General features: G+C 55.8%; 1 protein-coding gene across 1 annotated transcript in view; it reads right to left on the bottom strand.

The window, feature by feature from the left end:
* Positions 1-21,393, bottom strand: part of SRCAP (Snf2 related CREBBP activator protein) — a 93,444-nt gene that overhangs the window by 52,621 nt on the left and 19,430 nt on the right. The window contains exons 2-6 of the mRNA XM_082260524.1: positions 15,468-15,642; positions 10,617-10,814; positions 9,507-9,692; positions 6,874-7,014; positions 1,411-1,630 (exon numbers count right to left, since the gene is read on the bottom strand). Of these exons, the coding sequence (XP_082116650.1) occupies positions 1,411-1,630; positions 6,874-7,014; positions 9,507-9,692; positions 10,617-10,814; positions 15,468-15,500 (778 nt within the window). The 5' untranslated portion in view covers positions 15,501-15,642. The remainder of the gene's footprint in view (positions 1-1,410; positions 1,631-6,873; positions 7,015-9,506; positions 9,693-10,616; positions 10,815-15,467; positions 15,643-21,393) is intronic.

Here is a 21,393-nt window from a genome sequence, read left to right as displayed (position 1 = left end):
GCAGCCCTGAGGTGGCGTGCCGGGGAAGGGACAGCGGAAGCCCTGAGGTGGCGTGCCGGGGAAGGGACAGCGGAAGCCCTGAGGTGGTGTGCCGGGGAAGGGACAGCGGAAGCCCTGAGGTGGCGTGCGGGGAAGGGACAGCGGAAGCCCTGAGGTGGCGTGCGGGGAAGGGACAGCGGAAGCCCTGAGGTGGCGTGCGGGGAAGTGACAGCGGAAGCCCTGAGGTGGCGTGCGGGGAAGTGACAGCGGAAGCCCTGAGGTGGCGTGCGGGGAAGTGACAGCGGAAGCCCTGAGGTGGCGTGCGGGGAAGTGACAGCGGAAGCCCTGAGGTGGCGTGCGGGGAAGTGACAGCGGAAGCCCTGAGGTGGCGTGCGGGGAAGTGACAGCGGAAGCCCTGAGGTGGCGTGCGGGGAAGTGACAGCGGAAGCCCTGAGGTGGCGTGCGGGGAAGTGACAGCGGAAGCCCTGAGGTGGCGTGCGGGGAAGTGACAGCGGAAGCCCTGAGGTGGCGTGCGGGGAAGTGACAGCGGAAGCCCTGAGGTGGCGTGCGGGGAAGTGACAGCGGAAGCCCTGAGGTGGCGTGCGGGGAAGTGACAGCGGAAGCCCTGAGGTGGCGTGCGGGGAAGTGACAGCGGAAGCCCTGAGGTGGCGTGCGGGGAAGTGACAGCGGAAGCCCTGAGGTGGCGTGCCGGGAAAGGGAGCGGAAGCCCTGGGCTGGCGTGCCGGGAAAGGGAGCGGAAGCCCTGGGCTGGCGTGCCGGGAAAGGGAGCGGAAGCCCTGGGCTGGCGTGCCGGGAAAGGGAGCGGAAGCCCTGGGCTGGCGTGCCGGGAAAGGGAGCGGAAGCCCTGGGCTGGCGTGCCGGGAAAGGGAGCGGAAGCCCTGGGCTGGCGTGCCGGGGAAGTGATAGCGGAAGCCCTGGGCTGGCATGCCGGGAAAGGGAGCGGAAGCCCTGGGCTGGCGTGCCGGGAAAGGGAGCGGAAGCCCTGGGCTGGCGTGCCAGGAAAGGGAGCGGAAGCCCTGGGATGGTGTGCGGGGAAGTGATAGCGGAAGCCCTGGGGTGGCGTGCCGAAGAAGGGAGCGGAAGCCCTGGGGTGGCGTGCCGAAGAAGGGAGCGGAAGCCCTGGGGTGCTGTGCGGGGAAGGGAGCGGAAGCCCTGGGGTGGTGTGCGGGGAATGGAGTGGAAGCCATGGGGTGGTGTGCGAGGAAGGAAGTGGCAGCTCTGGCGAGAGGCATGGGGGGTGTGTCCTTCTCTGCATAATACAGTATCACACATTAATTGACACTCATTGATTGCAGAGGAGAGTTTATTTAGCACCAGCTACCAAATCCAAGCCTACACAGCCAGGCAGGGACCTGTTCAATCAGTGCACCATGAAGCCAATATTCCCCCCCCCCCCCCCCCCCCGCTCACCTTTCTGGCACACAGACGGCGTTGGGCTGGTTCCCAGCGATCCTCCCTGAGAAGACCCAAAGCAGGAGGAACTAGTCTTGCTGACAGGTGCGGTCTCATTCAGACTCTGGCTGAGGAGGTCTGAGTATTTCTCCGTCTGACCCACTATGAAGTCCAGCTGCAGATCCAGAGCTTTCTTCCTCTTCGCTTCCAGACGAGACTGCTGCTTAAACTGGACCACCTACAGATAACAGGACAGGCTTAGATACCTCCCTCCAACAGAATGAGGTCTATATTGGACCACCTACAGGTAACAGGACAGTCTTAGATACCTCCCTCCAACAGAATGAGGTCTATATTGGACCACCTACAGGTAACAGGACAGTCTTAGATACCTCCCTCCAACAGAATGAGGTCTATACTGGACCACCTACAGCTAACAGGACAGGCTTAGATACCTCCCTCCAACAGAATGAGGTCTATACTGGACCACCTACAGGTAACAGGACAGGCTTAGATACCTCCCTCCAACAGAATGAGGTCTATACTGGACCACCTACAGGTAACAGGACAGGCTTAGATACCTCCCGCCAACAGAATGAGGTCTATACTGGACTGCCTACAGGTAACAGGACAGTCTTAGATACCTCCCGCCAACAGAATGAGGTCTATACTGGACCACCTACAAATAACAGGACAGGCTTAGATACCTCCCTCCAACAGAATGAGGTCTATACTGGACCACCTACAGGTAACAGGACAGGCTTAGATACCTCCCGCCAACAGAATGAGGTCTATACTGGACCACCTACAAATAACAGGACAGGCTTAGATACCTCCCGCCAACAGAATGAGGTCTATACTGGACCACCTACAGGTAACAGGACAGGCTTAGATACCTCCCGCCAACAGAATGAGGTCTATACTGGACCACCTACAGGTAACAGGACAGGCTTAGATACCTCCCTCCAACAGAATGAGGTCTATACTGGACCACCTACAGGTAACAGGACAGTCTTAGATACCTCCCGCCAACAGAATGAGGTTTATACTGGACCGCCTACAGGTAACAGGACAGGCTTAGATACCTCCCGCCTACAGAATGAGGTCTATACTGGATCACAAAAAGATAACAGAAGGCCTGAAGAATCTGGAGAGTTGTTTGAACATAAAACTAGTCTCTCAGAAGAAGGTCGTCTGGATGCTCAGTGACGTGAATGCCCTGGGTCGGGGTGCAGGCACCTCTGGAAAAGTAAATGGCATTGCGATAAATGGGAGGAGTTTGTGTGGTGGCGAAGCCCAGAAAGCACTAAGGTGGGTATATAGGAATGTGTAGACGGACACCATGTTTTCCCCATGTCTCAGGGAGGCCATAGCTGACCTTGTGGAATGCTGGAACTTGAAGGTCCTTGTTGAGGGATTTGCGGGCCAGGATTGGACGAATACCCACATTGGGATTTGGTACTATGAACAGGTTTAAATGGAATCTTCTAAACCCGTCCCTCAGACCCCCTTTTACACCACCAATAGAACACAGAGATCTGGTGACCCAGATATAGGCAAACTGTAACAGACATTCCCTCACTGGAGATGGGGGGGAGAGAGAAAGGGAGGGATGGGGGAGAGAGGGAGAGAGAGAGAGGAGAGGTGGGGGAGAGAGAGAGGGAAAAGAGAGGGGGATGGGGGAGAGAGAAAGAGAGAGGGGTATGGGGGGGGGGGGGGGAGAGAGAGAGAGGGGTATGGGGGGGGGGGAGAGAGAGAGAGAGAGGGGTATGGGGGGGGGGGAGAGAGAGAGAGAGGGGTATGGGGGGGGGGGAGAGAGAGAGAGAGGGGTATGGGGGGGGGGGGTAGGAGAGAGAGGGGTATGGGGGGGGGGGGGTAGGAGAGAGAGGGGGATGGGGGGTAGGAGAGAGAGGGGGATGGGGGGTAGGAGAGAGAGGGGGATGGGGGGTAGGAGAGAGAGGGGGTTTCGGGGGGGGCAGAGAGAGGGGGATGGGGGGGGGGCAGAGAGAGGGGGATGGGGGGGGGGCAGAGAGAGGGGGATGGGGAGGAGAGGGGGCCTGAGGGCGGAGGTGGTGGTGGAAGCACCTGAGGGCGGAGGTGGTGGTGGAAGCACCTGAGGGCGGAGGTGGTGGTGGAAGCACCTGAGGGCGGAGGTGGTGGTGGAAGCACCTGAGGGCGGAGGTGGTGGTGGAAGCACCTGAGGGCGGAGGTGGTGGTGGAAGCACCTGAGGGCGGAGGTGGTGGTGGAAGCACCTGAGGGCGGAGGTGGTGGTGGAAGCACCTGAGGGCGGAGGTGGTGGTGGAAGCACCTGAGGGCGGAGGTGGTGGTGGAAGCACCTGAGGGCGGAGGTGGTGGTGGAAGCACCTGAGGGCGGAGGTGGTGGTGGAAGCACCTGAGGGCGGAGGTGGTGGTGGAAGCACCTGAGGGCGGAGGTGGTGGTGGAAGCACCTGAGGGCGGAGGTGGTGGTGGTAGAAGCACCGGAGGGCGGAGGTGGTGGTGGTAGAAGCACCGGAGGGCGGAGGTGGTGGTGGTAGAAGCACCGGAGGGCGGAGGTGGTGGTGGTAGAAGCACCGGAGGGCGGAGGTGGTGGTGGTAGAAGCACCGGAGGGCGGAGGTGGTGGAAGCACCGGAGGGCGGAGGTGGTGGAAGCACCGGAGGGCGGAGGTGGTGGAAGCACCGGAGGGCGGAGGTGGTGGAAGCACCGGAGGGCGGAGGTGGTGGAAGCACCGGAAGGCGGAGGTGGTGGAAGCACCGGGGGGCGGAGGTGGTGGAAGCACCGGGGGGCGGAGGTGGTGGAAGCACCGGGGGGCGGAGGTGATGGTGGTGGAAGCACCGGGGGGCGGAGGTGATGGTGGTGGAAGCACCGGAGGGCGGAGGTGATGGTGGTGGAAGCACCGGAGGGCGGAGGTGATGGTGGTGGAAGCACCGGAGGGCGGAGGTGATGGTGGTGGAAGCACCGGAGGGCGGAGGTGGTGGAAGCACCGGAGGGCGGAGGTGGTGGAAGCACCGGAGGGCGGAGGAGGTGGAAGCACCGGAGGGCGGAGGAGGAGGTGGTGGTGGTGGTGGAAGCACCGGAGGGCGGAGGTGGTGGTGGTGGTAGAAGCACCGGAGGGCGGAGGTGGTGGTGGTGGTAGAAGCACCGGAGGGCGGAGGTGGAAGCACCGGAGGGCGGAGGTGGTGGTGGAAGCACCGGAGGGCGGAGGTGGTGGTGGAAGCACCGGAGGGCGGAGGTGGTGGTGGTGGTGGTGGAAGCACCGGAGGGCGGAGGTGGTGGTGGAAGCACCGGAGGGCGGAGGTGGTGGTGGAAGCACCGGAGGGCGGAGGTGGTGGAAGCACCGGAGGGCGGAGGTGATGGTGGTGGAAGCACCGGAGGGCGGAGGTGGTGGAAGCACCGGAGGGCGGAGGAGGAGGTGGTGGTGGTGGAAGCACCGGAGGGCGGAGGTGGTGGTGGAAGCACCGGAGGGCGGAGGTGGTGGTGGAAGCACCGGAGGGCGGAGGTGGTGGAAGCACCGGAGGGCGGAGGTGGTGGTGGAGGCACCGGAGGGCGGAGGTGGTGGTGGAGGCACCGGAGGGCGGAGGTGGTGGTGGAGGCACCGGAGGGCGGAGGTGGTGGATGTCCCCCCCCCCCCCCCCGCTGCCTGTGAAAACAATAAAGCGGCTGAAGTGTGCAGGGAATGACCAGTAGAAAAGAATGATATGTGAATGATGCCGACAGCTGCACCCGTCACCCCGATATGTCCTCTCTAACCTGAGGAAGTCATATGATGGCCGGTAGTATGTAAGTGGTTCATAGTTATCCCAGGCAGGCTGGGCATCGAGCAGCTCAGTCCCGGTAAAAGGGCTGATATGGGGTGAAGCTGTACAGGTCATGTGACAGACTTGGGGTACACGTATGCAGGAAAGGACACCCAGCTGCATCCCTGACTGGCCAGATTATACTGGTACCAGTGGGAAAATCATTTAAGACCCTATATTCCTCCTCATCTTCTCTACGTGGATTTTCTACCAGCCTCGCCCTTTTCCACAATCTTCACCAGGAGAAATCACTAGCGTGTGGCACTGTAAGAGCCGATAGAAAGGGCTTCCCGCAAAGGCCGGGGAATAGAAAACGAAGGAGAGGAGAGGCGGTGAATTGGCGGAATGAAGAGGCGTTTGGCTATGAAGTGGAGGGACGAGAGAAATCTACAGGCTTTCCTCTATCCAAGAAAATCCTCAGAAGGAACGGCCCAAACCACAAGTCAACTTCAACGATCAGATGATCCAAACCTACCTTGCAACAAGAAGAACCCACCACTGGTACAAGAAAGTCTCCATTTATCTCTTCAATTTGGCAATGTACAATTCTTGTGTGATCTACCACAAATCCACCGAGACCTGAACCCTTTCACCGACACCAAGAGGAAATAATAACTGCCCCTTGTGTACCAGAAGACAATAAGCAGGCTTCACCCACCCCATTTTCACAAAACAAAAAAAAGCTAGACGCGACATCTGTTATTACCCCTTGCTGACCACGCCTCTGCCTAGCGCCTGAACGGACCACGCCTCTGCCTAGCGCCTGAACGGACCACGCCTCTGCCTAGCGCCTGAACGGACCACGCCTCTGCCTAGCGCCTGAACGGACCACGCCTCTGCCTAGCGCCTGAACGGACCACGCCTCTGCCTAGCGCCTGAACGGACCACGCCTCTGCCTGCCACCTGAACGGACCACGCCTCTGCCTGCCACCTGAACGGACCACGCCTCTGCCTGCCACCTGAACGGACCACGCCTCTGCCTGCCACCTGAACGGACCACGCCTCTGCCTGCCACCTGAACGGACCACGCCTCTGCCTGCCACCTGAACGGACCACGCCTCTGCCTGCCACCTGAACGGACCACGCCTCTGCCTGCACTGACCTTGGACTGTTTAGGGACCATATTCCTGCCTACAGCCAGAGACAATACTTTGGAAGTGCTGAGCATGACTCTGCCTGCTGCCTGGACCAATGCTCTCCTCTGTGGACGAACGTAAAACTAAAACCACAGGTAATCTTTTGTTAACCCTTTTTTCAGCAGAATGGGGTCATCTTGTGGGTGTTTTCATTGTCCTGGTACTTCTGGGCCTCCAAAAAGGTGATAGGTAGTCAGGAAACAACATGTGTCTTTTATGTCCCTAGAACCCCTGCAGGTGCTCCTTAAATTTTGGGCACCTCTCTGTGGCCAGCCTGTGGAAATGTCTCACAGACGAGGTATCCCCATACTCCGGAGGAGGAGCAGAAAGTATTTTGGGGTGCAATTGCAGGCATGCCGTGTGTAAGAAAGAATTTAATTTTGTGAAAAAGAAAAAAATAAATACATTTCCTCAGTACTGAAGGGGTTAAAACGGACCAACAAAAGAAAAAAAACCTATAAAATACAATAAATTCCACTGATCTCCTCCAGGAAGGAGAAGTCAGGACTTATCACTAGCGCCATCCCTAGGAAGAGGAAAGTACTGACCTTTTCCACATTGCTCCAGAACTGCCGCACTTCCTTAGCGATGGAGGTAGCAATGCGCCTCAGCTTGGCCTGTTCTTCTCTCCGCGCTCTCTCCTCTTTCTGCTTCAGTTCCTCATGATGTCTCACCACCATCCTCACCACCTGCACAACACACACACTAAGCAATGAGTACCACATCCCCACACGGGGGACACAGAGGAGGGGGGAGGACACAAAGGTGAGAGGACGACAGGAAGGAGGAGGACGACGACAGGAAGGAGGGAAGGAGGAGGACGACGACAGGAAGGAGGGAAGGAAGGAAGGACGACGACGACAGGAAGGAAGGAAGGACGACGACAGGAAGGAAGGAAGGACAACGACAGGAAGGAAGGAAGGACGACGACAGGAAGGAAGGAAGGACAACGACAGGAAGGAAGGAAGGACAACGACAGGAAGGAAGGAAGGACAACGACAGGAAGGAAGGAAGGACAACGACAGGAAGGAAGGAAGGACAACGACAGGAAGGAAGGAAGGACAACGACAGGAAGGAAGGAAGGACAACGACAGGAAGGAAGGAAGGACAACGACAGGAAGGAAGGAAGGACAACGACAGGAAGGAAGGAAGGACAACGACAGGAAGGAAGGACGGACAACGACAGGAAGGAAGGAAGGACAACGACAGGAAGGAAGGAAGGACAACGACAGGAAGGAAGGAAGGACAACGACAGGAAGGAAGGAAGGACAACGACAGGAAGGAAGGAAGGACAACGACAGGAAGGAAGGAAGGACAACGACAGGAAGGAAGGAAGGACAACGACAGGAAGGAAGGAAGGAAGGACAACGACAGGAAGGAAGGAAGGAAGGACAACGACAGGAAGGAAGGAAGGACAACGACAGGAAGGAAGGTAGGTCAACGACAGGAAGGAAGGAAGGACAACGACAGGAAGGAAGGAAGGACAACGACAGGAAGGAAGGAAGGAAGGACAACGACAGGAAGGAAGGAAGGACAACGACAGGAAGGAAGGACAACCACAGGAAGGAAGGAGGAGGAGGACGACGACAGTAAAGGGGGAAGGAGGAAAGTAAAGGTGTGTGTGTGTGTGTGTGTGTGTGTGGGGGAAGGGACAACAGGAAGGGGTGGAGGATAAAGACTTGGAGGATAAGGAGGGGGAAGGACAGGGAGGACGACACAAGCTCACCTTCTACGCCACTCCTCTCGTCCAACACCCCTTTCACCTTCAACGCCAACCCCTCTCACCTTCAACGCCACCCCTCTCGTCCAACATCCCCTCTCCCCTTCCTCGCCATTATCCTGTCATCCAACACCCCACTCCCCTTCCTCACCATTCCCCTGTCATCCAACACCCCTCTCCCCTTCCCTGCCATTCCCCTGTCATCCAACACCCCTCTCCCTTTCCTCGCCATTCTCCTGTCATCCAACACCCCTCTCCCCTTCCCTGCCATTCCCCTGTCATCCAACACCCCTCTCCCTTTCCTCGCCATTCCCCTCTCGTCCCAACACCCCTCTCCCCTTCCTCGCCATTCCCCTCTCGTCCCAACACCCCTCTCCCCTTCCTCACCATTCCCCTCTCGTCCCAACACCCCACTCCCCTTCCTCGCCATTCCCCTCTCGTCCAACACCCCTCTTCCCTTTCCTCGCTATTCTCCTGTCATCCAACACCCCTCTCCCCTTCCCTGCCATTCTCCTGTCATCCAACACCCCTCTCCCCTTCCCTGCCATTCCCCTGTCATCCAACACCCCTCTCCCTTTCCTCGCCATTCTCCTGTCATCCAACACCCCTCTCCCCTTCCCTGCCATTCCCCTGTCATCCAACACCCCTCTCCCTTTCCTCGCCATTCCCCTCTCGTCCCAACACCCCTCTCCCCTTCCTCGCCATTCCCCTCTCGTCCCAACACCCCTCTCCCCTTCCTCACCATTCCCCTCTCGTCCCAACACCCCACTCCCCTTCCTCGCCATTCCCCTCTCGTCCAACACCCCACTTCCCTTTCCTCGCTATTCTCCTGTCGTCCAACACCCCTCTCCCCTTCCTCACCATTCCCCTCTCGTCCCAACACCCCTCTCCCCTTCCTCGCCATTCCTCTCTCGTCCAACACCCCTCTTCCCTTTACTCGCTATTCTCCTGTCATCCAACACCCCACTCCCTTTCCTCGCCATTCCCCTCTCCCCTTCCTCGCCATTATCCTGTCATCCAACACCCCTCTCCCCTTCCCCGCCATTCCCCTGTCATCCAACACCCCTCTCCCTTTCCTGGCCATTCTCCTGTCGTCAAACACCCCTCTCCCCTTCCCCTGTCGTCCAACACCCCACTCCCCTTCCTCGCCATTTCCCTCTCGTCCCAACACCCCTCTCCCCTTCCTCGCCATTCCCCTCTCATCCCAACACCCCTCTCCCCTTCGTCGCCATTCCCCTCTCATCCAACACCCCTCTCCCCTTCCTCGCCATTCCTCTCTCATCCAACACCCCACTCCCCTTCCTCGCCATTCCCCCGCCATCCAACATCCCACTCCCCTTCCACGCCACCCCTCTCGTCCAACACCCCTCTCCCCTGCCACGCCATTACCATTCTTTTACCAACACCACACCCCCATCTACCACCGACCCCACCACCCTCCTTCATGGGCTTCCCACTCACCTTCCTGGCCACACCCCTTTTCCACCGCCGCTCCTGTGCAAAGTCTGCCGAGAGCCACTGCATCTCCTCACACAGGTAGTCCCAGAGGACTTTAGGACGAGTCGGTTCTGGAAATTTAGAGAGACGCCTCGGAGTCCAGAATCCTTCTTTCCGTAACTCTGCAATCCGATTTTCAATCTCCGCTTCCTGGTGGAGGAAGAGAGGAAACTGTCAAGAGGCTGGAAGGTGTACAACATACAAGTCCCTGATTCCAAATACAACCCCCATATAACAGCAATGGGGGGCAGAGGCTGCCATACACAGCAATGGGGGGGGGGGGGGGGGGGGGCAGAGGCCGCCATACACAGCAATGGGGGGGGGGGGCAGAGGCCGCCATACACAGCAATGGGGGGGGGGGGGCAGAGGCCGCCATACACAGCAATGGGGGGGGGGGCAGAGGCCGCCATACACAGCAATGGGGGGGGGGGGGGCAGAGGCCGCCATACACAGCAATGGGGGGGGGGGGGGGCAGAGGCCGCCATACACAGCAATGGGGGGGGGGGGGGGGCAGAGGCCGCCATACACAGCAATGGGGGGGGGGGGCAGAGGCCGCCATACACAGCAATGGGGGGGGGGGGGGGCAGAGGCCGCCATACACAGCAATGGGGGGGGGGGCAGAGGCCGCCATACACAGCAATGGGGGGGGGGGGGGGGGGGGCAGAGGCCGCCATACACAGCAATGGGGGGGGGGGGCAGAGGCCGCCATACACAGCAATGGGGGGGGGGGCAGAGGCCGCCATACACAGCAATGGGGGGGGGGGGGGGGGGGCAGAGGCCGCCATACACAGCAATGGGGGGGGGGGGGGGGCAGAGGCCGCCATACACAGCAATGGGGGGGGGGGGGGCAGAGGCCGCCATACACAGCAATGTGGGGGGCAGAGGCCGCCATACACAGCAATGGGGGGGGGGGGGGCAAAGGCCGCCATACACAGCCAGATCTGAGAATAATGGGGACAGGTGAGCATGCTCACATGACCACTGGGATGGGGGTCACCAACTGCCAGCAGCAGTGAGGCCACGCTAAGGCTTTACAGATGGACCCCCCATGTTCCGGGTTACTATGGTACTCACGTGTTTGGCCTGCTCGGCAATCTCGGTGTGGCTGTCATATTTCTGTCCTGATGAATCATTCTGGTTTCCATCCAGGCCATCGTCTGTGGGGGACCCCGGTCCGAGGTCCCCAATGTCACCCAACAAGTCAAAGGGGGACAATTCCCCACTGGAGCCTGGAGACATGGGTGGGATGCCGGCTATCACTGCATCCGATGCCTGTAATACAGAGGAGAATAAATGTGGGAGGAGGAGGAAGAGTAAAAATGTGGGAGGAGGAGGAGGAGGAGGAAGAGTAAAAATGTGGGAGGAGGAGGAGGAAGAGTAAGAATGTGGGAGGAGGAGGAGGAGGAAGAGTAAGAATGTGGGAGGAGGAGGAGGAAGAGTAAGAATGTGGGAGGAGGAGGAGGAAGAGTAAGAATGTGGGAGGAGGAGGAGGAAGAGTAAGAATGTGGGAGGAGGAGGAAGAGTAAAAATTTGGGAAAAGTATAAATGTGTGGGGGGGGGGGGGGGAAGGAGTATAAATATGTCATGCCGAGTGGGGGGAGTATACTGCTGAGGGTAAAGGTGATGGACTGGCCAAGCATGTGTCCAGACCTAAACCCTATTGAGCATCTGTGGACCATCCTCAAACAGAAGGGGGAGGAGCGCAAGGTCTCCAACATTCACCAGCTCTGTGATGTCATCATGGAGGAGGTCTCTAACATTCACCAGCTCTGTGATGTCATCATGGAGGAGGTCTCTAACATCCACCAGCTCTGTGATGTCATCATGGAGGAGGTCTCTAACATCCACCAGCTCTGTGATGTCATCATGGAGGAGTGGAAGAGGAAAAAAAAATTCTGTAAATAATCGGGAACTCCATAGAGGACCCAAAACGGTTGGGCTGGAGTCAAAAGATAGGCTTCTATGTAGTTTGATTATTTTCATAATTTTTAGTCTGTACTCCATTATTGATGTTTTCTCTTTAGACATGCTTCCTATCCGTCCACTCTTGAAGAAGCGAGCGTTAGCTCACAAAACGCATCGAGACCAAGATGCATTATACTATTAAGTTTTTATTTTTGAGACCAAGTTGCATTGTACTATTATGTATAGATTTATGTAACTCATTATCAGTATCGTGTATTATTGGTCTGACATTTTCCTGTGTTTGGTGCATGAGGTTATTATTTACTCCAACAAACTGTAATAAAGGGTGAATAGACTTCATTTTTGTGCTCACCTCATCTCAAGTCCCGGGGCCAATTTCTTTTTAAGATTTAGAAAACGGCTGCCCATACATTACAATGAGGGATTCTTACATATATGCAGGGCAAGTCTACAGCACAATGGCGACCCCCACGGCGTGCCATGCGGGCTCTAGGACCCCTGGGGGGGGGGGGGGGGGTTTGGCAAACAAAGGCATCTGTTGGGACCCCAAACAGATGAAATGCCCCCCCACAGCGACCGCAATATATCTGCCACCGAAAGATAGGAACCTGTATGGGGGGGGGGGGGGGGGGACAGCTAAGAGGAGGGGGCATGGAATACACTAGAGGCTAAAGGAACCGAGGGTCCGATTATTCCATGGAGGGGGTCCACCTGTACCCAGAGAATTGGGGGGACACTTACCATACCACAGTACCAGGTGGGCACCACTCCAAATAAACCACCTCCCACCCAGGATGGGGGTTCTGCTAGCCAAGGGGTATGCTGCGTTCCAGGTCGTTCGCGTCCCAGCAGGCAATCCATTCGCAGACTTGTCCCCATCCATCGGGGCTGTCATGGCGAGGCCTAGCACTGGACTATAACCTGCTCACACTCGCTGGCCAAGCTGGTAGACCTCATGGATCAAGAATATCCAGTCCAAAACCCAGCCGGCTGTAGCTTCTACAGGAACTCTGCTTAAAGTATAAATTTGCGGGTGTGACTTACGTATGCGTTTTCTTTTGTGCGCAAGCTCAAGGTGCCGGGGACGCTTATTCTATTTATTTTTAGCACTGTTCCTTGTGACAGTAATAGGAGTGACAGGTCCTCTATATGGAGGGATCGGGGGGAATGTGACAGTAATAGGAGTGACAGGTACTCTTTATGGAGGGATCGGGGGGAATGTGACAGTAATAGCAGTGACAGGTACTCTTTATGGAGGGATCGGGGGGGAATGTGACAGTAATAGGAGTGACAGGTACTCTTTATGGAGGGATCGGGAGGAATGTGACAGTAATAGGAGTGACAGGTACTCTTTATGGAGGGATCGGGGGGAATGTGACAGTAATAGAAGTGACAGGTACTCTTTATGGAGGGATCAGGGGGGAATGTGACAGTAATAGCAGTGACAGGTACTCTTTATGGAGGGATCGGGGGGAATGTGACAGTAATAGGAGTGACAGGTACTCTTTATGGAGGGATCGGGGGGAATGTGACAGTAATAGGAGTGACAGGTACTCTTTATGGAGGGATCGGGGGGGATGTGACAGTAATAGCAGTGACAGGTACTCTTTATGGAGGGATCAGGGGGGAATGTGACAGTAATAGGAGTGACAGGTACTCTTTATGGAGGGATCGGGGGGAATGTGACAGTAATAGGAGTGACAGGTACTCTTTATGGAGGGATCGGGGGGAATGTGACAGTAATAGCAGTGACAGGTACTCTTTATGGAGGGATCAGGGGGGAATGTGACAGTAATAGGAGTGACAGGTACTCTTTATGGAGGGATCGGGGGGAATGTGACAGTAATAGGAGTGACAGGTACTCTTTATGGAGGGATCGGGGGGGATGTGACAGTAATAGGAGTGACAGGTACTCTTTATGGAGGGATCGGGGGGAATGTGACAGTAATAGCAGTGACAGGTACTCTTTATGGAGGGATCAGGGGGGAATGTGACAGTAATAGGAGTGACAGGTACTCTTTATGGAGGGATCGGGAGGAATGTGACAGTAATAGGAGTGACAGGTACTCTTTATGGAGGGATCGGGGGGAATGTGACAGTAATAGCAGTGACAGGTACTCTTTATGGAGGGATCGGGGGGAATGTGACAGTAATAGGAGTGACAGGTACTCTTTATGGAGGGATCGGGGGGGGGGGGGGGGGGAATGTGACAGTAATAGGAGTGACAGGTACTCTTTATGGAGGGATCGGGGGGAATGTGACAGTAATAGGAGTGACAGGTACTCTTTATGGAGGGATCGGGGGGGGGGGGGGGGAATGTGACAGTAATAGGCAATGACAGGTACTCTTTATGGAGGGATCGGGGGGATGTGACAGTAATAGCAGTGACAGGTACTCTTTATGGAGGGATCGGGGGGATGTGACAGTAATAGGCACTGACAGGTACTCTTTATGGAGGGATCGGGGGGAATGTGACAGTAATAGCAGTGACAGGTACTCTTTATGGAGGGATCGGGAGGAATGTGACAGTAATGGGAGTGACAGGTACTCTCTATGGAGGGATCGGGGGAAATGTGACAGTAATAGCAGTGACAGGTACTCTTTATGGAGGGATCGGGGGGAATGTGACAGTAATGGGAGTGACAGGTACTCTTTATGGAGGGATCGGGAGGAATGTGACAGTAATAGGAGTGACAGGTACTCTTTATGGAGGGATCGGGGGGAATGTGACAGTAATAGCAGTGACAGGTACTCTTTATGGAGGGATCGGGGGGAATGTGACAGTAATAGGAGTGACAGGTACTCTTTATGGAGGGATCGGGGGGAATGTGACAGTAATAGCAGTGACAGGTACTCTTTATGGAGGGATCGGGGGGGAATGTGACAGTAATAGCAGTGACAGGTACTCTTTATGGAGGGATCGGGGGGAATGTGACAGTAATAGCAGTGACAGGTACTCTTTATGGAGGGATCAGGGGGGAATGTGACAGTAATAGGAGTGACAGGTACTCTTTATGGAGGGATCGGGGGGAATGTGACAGTAATAGGAGTGACAGGTACTCTTTATGGAGGGATCGGGGGGAATGTGACAGTAATAGGAGTGACAGGTACTCTTTATGGAGGGATCGGGAGGAATGTGACAGTAATAGGAGTGACAGGTACTCTTTATGGAGGGATCGGGAGGAATGTGACAGTAATAGGAGTGACCGGTCCTCTATATGGAGGGATCGGGAGTCTAAAAGACCCCAAACCCCTCCAGTTTTTCCATTGGCAGCCAAGTAAACAGGAAGTGACGTTGCCTCCGGGTTACATGATCAGAGACCCAATCCAAGCCAAATACAGCTTTGTTTAGAACTACAACCAGTGGGTGGACATGCCGGCTGGTTACTCGTGTCTCCCAGTGGGACAGGAGACCCAGGCAGAGCCCACTTCTCCAAGACAAAGTTCAGGGGCAGCGGCAGGAACAGGGGCAGGAAGAGGGACAGGGGCAGGAACAGGAAGAGGGACAGGGGCCGGAAGAGGGACAGGGACAGGAAGAGGGACAGGGGCCGGAAGAGGGACAGGGGCCGGAAGAGGGACAGGGGCCGGAAGAGGGACAGGGGCCGGAAGAGGGACAGGGGCCGGAAGAGGGACAGGGGCCGGAAGAGGGACAGGGGCCGGAAGAGGGACAGGGGCCGGAAGAGGGACAGGGGCCGGAAGAGGGACAGGGGCCGGAAGAGGGACAGGGGCCGGAAGAGGGACAGGGGCCGGAAGAGGGACAGGGGCATGAACAGAGGCCGGGACAAGGACATCGGTTTACGGGAATAGGTTAATGGAGGTCTCTGGGCTGTCACCTGTCCTGACCTCAATGGGGGATGGAAGAATCGTACAGACGGAGATAAGATTTGGGTCACGGTTCAGAACCAGGGCAAGAATCTGATTCCACAAAAAGTCAGCAATGAAGTCCTTCATGGAGCCTCATCTTGAGGATAGCACTGCAGAGAGTTGATTGGTCAGTACCTGAGGCTGTCTCCGGGCAGGGGAGGGGTGCATCGTGACAAGTCCCGCACTCTCTTCTCTCTGGCTGTACTCCGCTGAGCTGCTTGTGGCTTGCTGCAGGGCATGCTGGGATGCTGCCTCATGGTGAGCCACACCCTCCAGCCTCCAGTCCAGGGCACAGGACCTCCTCAATGTGCTGCAAATACAAGAACCGCCCGTCACCAACACATCATCCAATCATAGTCTGCAAAGGACTCATTTACCTCCCCCCACACTCCCTGAATATACAACCCACCATTCCCTCCACTCCATACACAGTATACATACAGCACACCCTCCTCTTCCCTGACACTGCCCACATACCGCCCACTGCCCTACCAACACCGCCCACATACCTCCCACTGCCCTACCAACACCTTCCGCATACTTCCCACAGCCCTACCGACACCTTCCGCATACCTCCCACTGCCCTACCGACACCTTCCGCATACCTCCCACTGCCCTACCAACACCTTCCACATACCTCCCACTGCCCTACCGACACCTTCCGCATACCTCCCACTGCCCTACCGACACCGCCCACATACTTCCCACTGCCCTACCGACACCTTCCGCATACCTCCCACTGCCCTACCGACACCTTCCGCATACCTCCCACTGCCCTACCAACACCTTCCGCATACTTCCCACTGCCCTACCGACACCGCCCACATACTTCCCACTGCCCTACCGACACCTTTCGCATACCTCCCACTGCCCTACCGACACCGCCCACATACTTCCCACTGCCCTACCGACACCTTCCGCATACCTCCCACTGCCCTACCGACACCTTCCGCATACCTCCCACTGCCCTACCGACACCTTCCGCATACCTCCCACTGCCCTACCAACACCTTCCGCATACTTCCCACTGCCCTACCGACACCGCCCACATACTTCCCACTGCCCTACCGACACCTTCCACATACTTCCCACTGCCCTACCGACACCTTTCGCATACCTCCCACTGCCCTACCGACACCGCCCACATACTTCCCACTGCCCTACCGACACCTTCCACATACCTCCCACTGCCCTACCAACACCTTCAGCATACTTCCCACTGCCCTACCGACACCGTCCACATACCTCCCACTGCCCTACCAACACCTTCCGCATACTTCCCACTGCCCTTCCGACACCTTCCGCATACTTCCCACTGCCCTACCAACACCTTCCGCATACTTCCCACTGCCCTACCAACACCTTCCGCATACTTCCCACTGCCCTACCGACACCGCCCACATACTTCCCACTGCCCTACCGACACCTTCCGCATACCTCCCACTGCCCTACCGACACCGCCCACATACTTCCCACTGCCCTACCGACACCTTCCGCATACCTCCCACTGCCCTACCGACACCTTCCGCATACCTCCCACTGCCCTACCGACACCGCCCACATACTTCCCACTGCCCTACCGACACCTTCCGCATACTTCCCACTGCCCTACCGACACCGTCCACATACCTCCCACTGCCCTACCAACACCTTCCGCATACTTCCCACTGCCCTACCGACACCGCCCACATACTTCCCACTGCCCTACCGACACCTTCCGCATACCGCCCACTGCCCTACCGACACCGCCCACATACTTCCCACTGCCCTACCGACACCTTCCGCATACCGCCCACTGCCCTACCGACACCGCCCACATACTTCCCACTGCCCTACCAACACCTTACGCATACTTCCCACTGCCCTACCGACACTGTCCACATACCTCCCACTGCCCTACCAACACCTTCCGCATACTTCCCACTGCCCTTCCGACACCTTCCGCATACTTCCCACTGCCCTACCGACACCTTCCGCATACTTCCCACTGCCCTACCAACACCTTCCGCATACTTCCCACTGCCCTACCGACACCTTCCGCATACCTCCCACTGCCCTACCGACACCTTCCGCATACTTCCCACTGCCCTACCGACACCGTCCTCATACCTGCCACTGCCCTACCGACACCTTCCGCATACCTCCCACTGCCCTACCGACACCGCCCACATACTTCCCACTACCCTACCGACACCTTCCGCATACCTCCCACTGCCCTACCGACACCTTCCACATACTTCCCACTGCCCTACCGACACCTTCCGCATACCTCCCACTGCCCTACCGACACCTTCCACATACTTCCCACTGCCCTACCGACACCTTCCGCATACTTCGCACTGCCCTACCGACACCTTCCGCATACTTCCCACTGCCCTACCGACACCTTCCGCATACTTCCCACTGCCCTACCGACACCGTCCACATACCTCCCACTGCCCTACCGACACCTTCCGCATACCTCCCACTGCCCTTCCGACACCCTCCGCATACTTCCCACAGCCCTACCGACACTGTCTAAATAACATACCGCCCACTGTCTACATAATGCCCACTGCCCCACCGACATCGTCCACATACCTCCCACTGCCCTACTGACACCTTCCGCATACATCCCACTGCCCTTCCGACACCTTCCGCATACCTCCCACAGCCCTACAGACACCTTCCGCATACATCCCACTGCCCTTCCGACACCTTCCGCATACTTCCCACTGCCCTTCCGACACCTTCCGCATACTTCCCACTGCCCTTCCGACACCTTCCGCATACTTCCCACTGCCCTACCGACACCTTCCGCATACATCCCACTGCCCTTCCGACACCTTCCGCATACTTCGCACTGCCCTACCGACACCTTCCGCATACTTCGCACTGCCCTACCGACAACATCCACATACCGCCCACTGCCCCACCGACATCGTCCACATACCGCCCACTGCCCCACCGACATCGTCCACATACCGCCCACTGCCCCACCGACATCGTCCACATACCGCCCACTGCCCTACTGACACCATCCACATACTGCCTTACTGACACCATCCACATATGGTACATATGGGGTCAACATACACACAGTATACGGTATGTGACGGGAATCATTTTGGTTGGGGGGCTTGTGGAACCCAGATAACTTTAGAGGGGTCAGGAAACTCCTTGTCCAGCTTCCCCCCGGATATCCTGGGTTCTATATGTGCGGTTTGTGTGACCCCGGATATCCTGGGTTTTATATGTGCGGTTTGTGTGACCCCGGATATCCTGGGTTCTATATGTGTGGTTTGTGTGACCCCGGATATCCTGGGTTCTATATGTGTGGTTTGTGTGACCCCGGATATCCTGGGTTTTATATGTGCGGTTTGTGTGACCCCGGATATCCTGGGTTCTATATGTGTGGTTTGTGTGACCCCGGATATCCTGGGTTCTATATGTGTGGTTTGTGTGACCCCAGATATCCTGGGTTCTATATGTGTGGTTTGTGTGACCCCGGATATCCTGGGTTCTATATGTGTGGTTTGTGTGACCCCGGTTATCCTGGGTTCTATAGGTGTGGTTTGTGTGACCCCGGATATCCTGGGTTCTATATGTGTGGTTTGTGTGACCCCGGATATCCTGGGTTCTATATGTGCGGTTTGTGTGACCCCGGATATCCTGGGTTCTATATGTGCGGTTTGTGTGACCCCGGATATCCTGGGTTCTATATGTGTGGTTTGTGTGACCCCGGATATCCTGGGTTCTATATGTGTGGTTTGTGTTGGGGGAGGGGCTCTCTCACTTGGGACATTGATATTTCTGTCCCTCAGGAAATATATGAAGATGAACTGTTTGACTTTTCAGATGGATAGAATATTGCAGGAGACCCCCGCTGGTGGGGGTGGGGTTTGTTATTGGTAAGTATCTGAATCCCATTGTTCTTCTATTGTTCTGTTTGCCTTAATATAAACTTATTATGGGATGTATATGTGTATGTGGATTGGCTGCTAACGGGGAGGGGTTGTCTCACAGGGTATATCCAATGAGGAGTTATTGTCAGACTCATACAGGGCTGGTCTTTGTATAGGGGCGTGGCTGGAATCTCTATATATGTCCAGACTGGAGGAAGCCGTATACTGACAGAAGACCACAAACACAGTGAGAGGTCAGAGGCTTCCATACACTATATATATATGGGGTCCCCACACACACACACACACAGTACACGGTATATACGGGTCCCCACACACACAGTACACGGTATATACGGGTCCCCACACACACACAGTATACGGTATATACGGGGTCCTCTCACACACAGTATACGGTATATACGAGGTCCTCTCAAACACACAGTATACGGTATATACGGGGTCCTCTCAAACACACAGTATACGGTATATATGGGATCCTCTCAAACACACAGTATACGGTATATATGGGGTCCTCTCAAACACACAGTATACGGTATATACAGGGTCCTCTCACACACAGTATACGGTATATACGGGGTCCTCTCACCAGGGTTCATACACATTTTTACCAATAAAATTCCATGACTTTTCCATGACTTCACGTAAATATTCATGACCTAAAGTTTCATGAAATGTCTATGTATACGTGTTAAATGAGAAGAAAATCCATGTCACACCCAGCATATTTTTACTAAAATAAATGACAATCTTTGTAGTACCTCTGCAGTTAGGGTTTAGTTTCTGGATACAGCGTGACTCAAAATGGTCCCTTGTTTTACAGTGGATGAGATGGAAGCACCGCTGCCACAGCTGGGAGCCGCTGTCACTTCAGGCGCACGGGTAAAAAAGCCAGCGATCGGACTGGAAGCGGTCGAGCACACAGCTGCAGACTGGTGCTTTGCACCTTTAGGGTAGCTAGACAGCGCTGCCTCTCTCATGTTCGAAATGTCAAACATTTTACGACACACGCTGTACATTTAGCACGTCCCGGGTCCTGATCTTTCTCCAGCCACTTCTCATACTTTTTGTCATGAAGCCATACATTTTAAAGCTGCATTTCCCTGGCATTGCTACCCTGTGAACACACTAACTTTACCTGAAACTGTGTTACCCCCATAAAGTTAACTTGTAATTTAACCAATATACTGTAACTGGAGAAAGAAGAAGATTAATGGCCGCTCCTGCTTGGGGATAAAGCTTCAGTTCAGGCAGTCATGATGGAGATGCACCCGGACTGGTATGGATGGCACAGATGCACAAATGCGGCAGTGACAGGTACTCTTGTCTATACTCAGGGGTCAAGTCCTGGGGAAAAAAAAGTGTGGGGCTGTGGACATGATACAGGAGGTGGTCAAAGGCTGCAGATATGGTACAGGAGATGGTCAGAGACTGCAGTCATGATACAAGAGATGGTCAGAGACTGCGGTCATGATACAAGAGATGGTCAGAGACTGCGGACATGATACAAGAGATGGTCAGAGACTGCGGACATGATACAAGAGATGGTCAGAGACTGCGGACATGATACAAGAGATGGTCAGAGACTGCGGACATGATACAAGAGATGGTCAGAGACTGCGGACATGATACAAGAGATGGTCAGAGACTGCGGACATGATACAAGAGATGGTCAGAGACTGCGGACATGATACAAGAGATGGTCAGAGACTGCGGACATGATACAAGAGATGGTCAGAGACTGCGGACATGATACAAGAGATGGTCAGAGACTGAGAACATGATACAAGAGATGGTCAGAGACTGCGGACATGATACAAGAGATGGTCAGAGACTGCGGACATGATACAAGAGATGGTCAGAGACTGCGGTCATGATACAAGAGATGGTCAGAGACTGCGGTCATGATACAAGAGATGGTCAGAGACTGCGGACATGATAGAAGAGATGGTCAGAGACTGCAGACATGATAGAAGAGATGGTCAGAGACTGCAGACATGATACAAGAGATGGTCAGAGACTGCGGACATGATAGAAGAGATGGTCAGAGACTGCGGACATGATACAAGAGATGGTCAGAGACTGCGGACATGATACAAGAGTAGGCTTGTGACGGTATCAGATTTTCATGCTGCGATTAATTGATTAAGGTTTTG

This window comes from Pelophylax lessonae, assembly GCF_965119305.1.
Source record: "Pelophylax lessonae genome assembly, chromosome: 6".
NCBI classification, from domain to species: domain Eukaryota; kingdom Metazoa; phylum Chordata; class Amphibia; order Anura; family Ranidae; genus Pelophylax; species Pelophylax lessonae.
The sequence above is the reverse complement of the archived record's forward strand: the minus strand, read 5'-3'. Positions and strand labels throughout refer to the sequence as shown.